Source organism: Mobula hypostoma, chromosome 1, assembly GCF_963921235.1.
Source record: "Mobula hypostoma chromosome 1, sMobHyp1.1, whole genome shotgun sequence".
Classification (NCBI taxonomy): Eukaryota; Metazoa; Chordata; class Chondrichthyes; order Myliobatiformes; family Myliobatidae; genus Mobula; species Mobula hypostoma.
Window position 1 is genome coordinate 71,053,063 of NC_086097.1, and position 7,688 is coordinate 71,060,750.

A 7,688-nucleotide genomic window follows, 5' to 3' on the forward strand; every position below is an offset into this window, starting at 1 on the left:
CAATTCATCCCTGGAGAAGTTCTAAGTTCTTATCATCCCCCAAATTCCCTATTAATTTCTTATATTGATTATGTCCAGTTTTAATTTTCAGCAGAAACGGAACCACTTATCTCTTAACAAAAAAAATTATAGCAAAGTCTCTGTTTTTGTTCCATACTTTTCCTGTTTTCTATTATCCTTATAGGGTTCAGGGATCTTTGTTGTAAATCTGTTTGTGCACATTTTCCCGTGTGTTTTCTTTCTTTTTCAATCAGATGTTTGAACTACATGGTAGGTTGGTGATAGGTACTGGACAGAATTGGAGAATAGCTTTTCCCACCAGTACAAATAATGTAAAAGGGTTGAGACATGAATGCTATAGAGCAGGTTAAATTCATCCAGGACTCACCCAACCCTGGATTTTAAGGTGTACATGAACCAGTTGCACTGCCAACTTTTTGCTGACCTCGAAATTGAATTAGCCTGTAACAGTCCTCTCAGCAAGACAGATAAAAGCCCACCCACAACATGATATTTTGCATGTTGCATTTGAAATACATTGTTAGCATCACTTTGTCTAATTGTGTTGCAACTAATTAACTTTAACAGTGTAAATTACCCACAAGGTGACTGCAATTTCTTTGACACTTTTGTGAACAGAAACAGTGAAACAGCGAAACAGCAGTCCACCCAATATTCTGTTCTATCATTTTCAATAGAAAAGGAAATTAAGCTGGTGTATGCAGTATATGCCATTGCTGTTACGCATTTTGTGTAATGACTCAAGAAAAATTTCATGCTCTGACATCCCAATATTTATTTGGGCCGTGGGAGCATAGATTAATTTTCCTTAACATTTGTTTGAGGTATTTATTCTCCACATACTCCCACCAGTGCACCTTTAGTCAGTCAGTCAGTCAGTAGCTGAGTTATCAAATGTTTCAGGAGACAAGCCCAGAATGAATCATTGAGCTCTTTTCACATATATAAACTTTGGTTCTGATGGAATCCACTTTAACTCGGACCAAAGCAGTAGCATTGTAGTTAGCTCAATGCTATTACATTTCGGGTTGTCGGTGTTTGGAGTTCAGTTTTGATATTATCTGTAAGGAGTCTGAACATCCTTCCCATGAATGGGTAGGTTTTCTCTGGGTGCTCTGGTTTCCTCCCACAGTCCAAAGACGTACCGGTTGTTAGGTTAATTGGTCATTGGAAATTGTCCTGTGATTTGGCTAGGGTTGAATGGGGTTGCTGGAGACGTGGCTTAAAGGGCTGGAATCTCTAAATAAAATATGCCTGTAGGGGGCAGCACAGTAGCATAGTGATTAGCACAACGTTTTACAGTACCAGCGACACAGGTTCGATTCCCATCGCTTTCTCTAAGGAGTTTGTATGTTCTCCCTGTGGCCGTGTGGGTTTCCTCCAGGCGCTCCGGTTCCTTCCCACAGTCCAAAGATGTAACAGTTGGTAGGTTAATAGGTCGTTGTTAATTGTCCCATGATTAGGCTAGGGTTAAGTCAGGGTTTCTGGGCGATGTGGCTCAAAGGGCTGGAAGTTCTGATTCTGCACTGTATCTGAATCAATCAATAAATAAATAGATGTTGCTGTGCTTCTCACATTGATGGTCAACTGGTTTGACGTAAGCAAAATAAATTGTTAAAGGATCCTGCCAGTAAATGTCTCTGTCCATATTTTAAACCCATTCATTTACAGAGCGAGAGGGAGAGGGAAAAGGTCTTTGTCTTATGTACTTAACAGTAAAAATTATTACATACCATTAATATAATGTGAGCATTATAAGGTCTGATTAAAAGCTTACAGTACACTGTATTTGTATTTTACCTTTTTTAGGTTTTATGTTAGGTATAAAAACAATCAGCATTGTAGACTTGTCCTGGTGTTAAAGATTTTCATCTGCGGCAATTTTTGCAAAGTCAGCACTGAAGTTCTCTGCTGCTTCATGATCAGTAGACACTTTATCTTTAAACTTCTTAAAATCTTTAGAAATTTAATGCTGTGCCTTTTCTTAAATTTCTGCAATGAGACTGCTGAATATTCACTATTCAATTTTCAATTTCAATAGATCTCTGCTTGTTTCATGATCAATATAACGTTAAGCAGGATATGTTCACTTTAACACTGATGACTCCACTCTTTCAACATACAATAAAGATGTTAATCTTTTGCTTTATGCAGTGTTTTTTTCTATTTTTCACTAACTTCTGTTTATTATATATGTGAGGTCACTTCTCAGACCTGTCTGTGGTGTGCAGAGACAAGCACATCACCTGGGATTCTTCCCAGCATCTTGTGCAGTTTTCCATTTGTGATGTCATGTCATAAAAATTACAGATTTTGGAGATTTTTGGATTTTGGATTTTCGGATAAGGGGTATTTAACTTAACCATTTCAATTGTTTAAGTGCACGTACTAACGTTAAGTTGTACCTTTTCTCCTAACCATTGTGGAATGATTCCTAAAAGTGATAGTTAATGGAAGTTAAAGGATTTCAGGATGTATATTGTATACATTTCCCTAACATTAAATGTACTTATTGAATCCTATTGAAGTTATTGCCCATTCCACAAAGAGTGTGTGTATAAAATGGTTTGCTAGAATTTGAATATGCAATCTATTCACTCTCATTTTGAAGGATTACCAAACGTGGCTGAATTTACGAGAGCTTGAGTGCAAATTTGGTGAACGTTATATCACTCACGAGAGTGACGATGCCCGTTGGGAAGAGTTTGCTGGACAGCATGGCCTGGAGTATCCAATGCATCTAGTCAACCATAAATCTGACTACTGTGAGAGTACTGTGGAGGAAGAGGCAGAAATGAAAGCTCTAAATGAGCGGGTCAGTATTCTCTGAAAGAACCTATGGTTTTAAGAATATTCATGAGCACAGAGCGGAAACAGAAAAGAATCTATCAAGTAACTGCAACTTCTATCCTCACCACATAAAAATGGAAGGAGAGTGTGATGCTTAGTCTCCACCAATAAAGGGAAGCTTAAAAATCAATTGCCATTCTAATCCTAAAGCTAGCACTCTAATTAATTGTTGTAGCTCGACACTTCCAGAATTGACAAGTTCACTGACTGCATTTCAAGCAGCAATGTGTATATATTATTGTGTGAGTGCAACTATGTTCTTGTACATCCTGTCTAATGCAAGCATTAAATATATAATTTGCAAGTTATTAGCTTGTATGTTTCACATTCCGTAAGATTCCGGTGTGCCTTTGCTGGTAAGATTTTCCATGTATCTATAATGCACCCCTAGTTGGGTGAGAACTTTTGTAAATTTTGCTTTATATTTTTAACCTCTTTCAGTATTTAGCTGTATGGCGGCATATCTTGGAAGAGTATAACATTATAGCTGTTCTGTGAACAATTTTTGGTCTGTTATAAAGAACAAAGTGATTTTTAAAAATATATATTAACTTTTTGGAATAACCATTCCAAAAAAAAGTATAACTTAATCTACATCAAACTGCAACAAGGGAACAAAGCTCAAGATGTGCAGTAACAGAACACTTATGTACAAATGTAAGTTTCTCTTGTAAGCTTTAATGCCTTAGTTATGGCATTTATTACAGGATTGATCAGGTTGAGTTCACCTTTATGTCATAGCATTTTAACTAAAAATTGCTTGATACCATGTTGCTTCTGTCTAAAAAGTTTGAATAAAATTGAAGTTGATGTCAAAATATGCCTCTCAGGAAACTTCATTTCGACATGGCTTAGAATAAATTTAGTTACAACTTTAAGAATGAAAACAGTTTTGAAGTTTGTGATACAATGAGTATTTTTTCAGGCTTTCTCTGTAGGTAACTACAGAGGCATGAAAGAGGAGCTGGCTAAAGTTAATGGAAGGGGACAGTGGAGGGTTGACGGTAAAGCAGCAATAGCTGGAGTTTCTGCAAGTGATTTGGAAAATGCAGGATTGATTCATCCCAAAAAGAAGAAACACTCTAAAAGGAGGATGAGGAAACAATGGCTGACAAACGAAGTCAAAGGGAGCGTACAACATAGCAAAAATTAGTAGGAAGCTAGAGGATTGGAAAGCTTTTGAAAACCAATAGAAGGCAACTAAAATACGCAATAAGAATGGAAAATATGAAATATGAAGGTAAGACAGCCAGAAATATAAGAGAGGATACCAGAACTGTTTCAGATATATAAAGAGTGAAAAGGAAGCAAGAATGGATATTGGACCATTGGGGGCAGGTATTAATGGGGAACAAAGAAATGTGAATGAATTCAGGAAGTATTTTGCATCAGTCTTCACTATAGAAGACACCAGCAACATGCCAGAAATCTGAGAGTCAGGCAGCAGTGAGTGTAGTTGCTATTACTACAAAGAAGGGAGCTGAAAGATCTTAAGTCACCCGGACCAGATGGACTGCCCCGCCCCACATCCCAGAGTTCTGAAAGTTCACTTGCAGTTTGAGTTGGTGGTAAGGAAGAAAAATACAATGTTAGCATTCATTTTGAAAGGACTGGAATATGAGAGCAAGGATGTAATACTGAGGCTTTATAAGGTATTGGTCAGACTACAACTGGAGTATTGTGAACAGTTTTGGGCCTCTTTAGAAAGATGTGCAGGCATCAGAGAGAGTCTAGAGGAGGTTCAGGAGAATGATTCCAGGAATGAAAGAGTTAACATATGAGGAGCGTTTGATGGCTCTGATCCCATACTCACTGGAGTTTAGCAGAATGGGTGGGGATAGGATCTCATTGAAACCTATCAAATATTGAAAGGCATGGATAGAATAAACATGGCGAGGCTGCTTCTAGTGGGGGAGAGTCTAGAACCAGAGGACATAGTCTCCAATAGAAGGCTGTCTCTTTAGAACAGAGATGAGGGGGAAATCCTTTCGCCAAATCTGTGGGATTAATTGCTACACAAGGCTGTGGAGGCCATGTCATTGGATATATTGAAGTGGAGGTTAATAGGTTCTTGATTAGTAAGAGCGTCAAAGGTTATGGGGAGAAGGCAGAAACATAGGTTTAAAAGGAAAATAATTCAGCTGTGATCAAGTGGTGGAGACGACTCAATGTGCCAAATAGCCTAATGCTGCTGCTATGTCTTATGGTTTTATGATCTTTTCATCTTTCTTACTATTTATTTATTTTTACTGTAACTTTTGGCTTGCACTATACTGAAAACAACAGATTTCATGACATATATCAGTGATAATAAACCTGATTCTGATGTTGTATTGTCCAGATAATCAATATGTCCTCCTCTGAACCCACTATCCTCAATGCCCCTGTCCTTGATGAATACAGACCAGAACCATTTATTTAGGAGTTGCTCATGTGCCCCATCTTCACACAGAGCTTACCCCTTAGGTCCCTAAGGGGACCCAGGCTTTCCCAAGCTACACTTTTGCTCTTAATTTACATGGAATAGCAGGATTCTCCTTAATCTCACCTGCCAAGAATAATTCTTGACTACTTGTTAGCCTCCTGATATCCTTCAGTATTCTACTTCACACTCTATATTCTTCAAGGTATTTGTTTCATTGTACTTGCCCCTACCCATCAAGTACTCTCTTTTCTCCCCCCTCCAACCCCCATCAAACATTCAATAACCTTGGTCATCCAGGTACCCTAATCTCACCCTTCAGGAACATGCTGATCCTGGACTCTCACTAATTCCCTTAAAATTTCAAAAGGTTTCAGACTCCTCTGAATTCTTGACTCACTAATACTGTATAAACACAATTTTTTTCTGGGAAATTCAGAATGTTAATAGTATGTCTTTTTTTGATAAAGAGCTGAACTGATACATGCATGTCAATTTCTGATTGTTAATAAAGTAATTCCATTTCTCAGTGAACATGTTATATGCAGAGCTGTAAACCTATCTTGTTTGTCTTTCTTTAAATAAAATTCAATTACTGAACATTCATGGTTACAATATAATGCTTGGCCAGAACATTTACTCTGTGATATCAACTGAATTTCTCAATGAATAGCATTCAGATATGTGGCATGTAAGGAATTAATCTGTATGATTTATCAACTTTGTGGAATATTCCCACCTTGCTACAAAAATATTCCTGGAGTAATAGATTGCATAAATTCCTCAACCTTTATGAAAGATTTATGAAATACTGAAATAATAAATATAGTCATATTCTTTTTATTGTGGGGTATGTTACTCAAGTTTATAAACTATGTTTTCTTATGCAATTAGCAAGATCTGATTGCTACTAAAGACAGATGCAGCATAACACATAAACATCCTTGCAAACCTAATGTGTTCGGTGCATCTTGAAGCTAGCATTGATAGAACTAATTGGTCTGACCCATTTTTCTATCCAGTTAAGAGTTGCACTGACATCTTAGCGTCCAGTTAATTAAATTTCAAAACAAAATGTTCTGATATTTTAGGTTTTATTTGAATTGATGACTATGCAACAACCTTTTGCAAAACACCTAAAGATTATAACAATTACAGGACATTTTATTTTCTGTTTTGTGGCTATTATTGGCTACATGGGCTGAAATGCAAGCAGTGGCATTTTCAACAACTTGACACACATTAAAAAGTAAAGAAAGAACCTAGAGATGCAAGGAAGACGTTCCCTGACAACAGGCCTAGATGGATTCTCCCTCACAGAATAATTCACTTTATTTAAACTTAACGCTCCACGTTGTCTGACAAGTACTTTGTGTTTGAATTTGGTACTTTCCACAGCCAAAAGCAGAATTAAACACTTTCCAATCCAATGAGTCTGATGTGTTTATCCAAATGTTGACAGTCTATCAGTATGCTTACTGTTTACAGCCAATACTCAACAAGAGAGTGGAATTGTTATTCCTGGTATTTTTGAAAGCTAAAACTGGCTTTGGAACTCCAAATGGTATAGGCAATTTTTAAATATTCTTGCACAAATATATTTCTCTTAAATTTTCAAAATGGGTATGTTTTGCACAGTAAGAAGGAAACCTCATCGATGAGATTTAAAATGGTCAGGTTAATTACTGGCTGATTTAATTTACCTGTTCCCATGATATATGATACGGTGTAGCTTTCTACATTTGTTTCAGATTGAAAAATCAGTGGAAGATTCATGACAGTTGAGTAACACACACAAAATGATGAAGGAACTCAGCAGGTGAGGCAGCATTTATGGAAGGGAATAAAGATACAACTTTTCAGGCTGAGACCCTTTCCAGCATGAAATGTCAACTCTTTATTGATGAAGATCTCAGCCTAAAACATTAACTCTTTATTCCTTTCCATAGAAGCTGCCTGACTTGCTGAGCTCCTCCAGCATTTTGTGTGTGTTACTCTGGATTCCAGCTCCTGCAGAATCTCCTGTGTTTATGACAAGTGAGGAGTTTTTTTTTTTGCTAATGTCGGCATCTTTACAGAAATCAGTCGGTCTCAAGCCACGATCCACGAGTAGGAACTTTCGTCGCTCAGCTCCCAATTTGCAGAGGGCATACAAAGCTGGTTAAAGTTTTCTGTAAGGGGAAGAAGGGGAGTGGGAGGATAGCACGCGGCAGGAGGATAAATTTCTCTAGTGTGTTTAAGTTTTCCTGTTGGAATATCAGAAAGGAGTAAATGTGTGAGACCTCATGCTGAATAAAGGCATCCTCACTAAAAGCTGCCATACAAATGCAGAGCACGACAAGGCGTACACTGCGAGTGGTTGTCAGAGTGACCATGCAAACAACCTTTTATCTAT

General features: G+C 37.5%; 1 protein-coding gene across 5 annotated transcripts in view; it reads left to right on the top strand.

Moving 5' to 3' along the window:
• prkd1 (protein kinase D1) overlaps nt 1-5,765 on the top strand; it is a 359,632-nt gene extending 353,867 nt beyond the window's left edge. For 4 of the 5 annotated variants that reach the window (XM_063050558.1, XM_063050565.1, XM_063050576.1 and 1 more), the window contains one exon: nt 2,633-5,765. In XM_063050558.1, coding sequence (XP_062906628.1) covers nt 2,633-2,851 — 219 coding nt within the window. In that variant the 3' untranslated portion in view covers nt 2,852-5,765. The remainder of the gene's footprint in view (nt 1-2,632) is intronic. The other variant, XR_010018301.1, reaches the window with a different exon arrangement.
• Nucleotides 5,766-7,688: the final 1,923 nt, after the last annotated feature.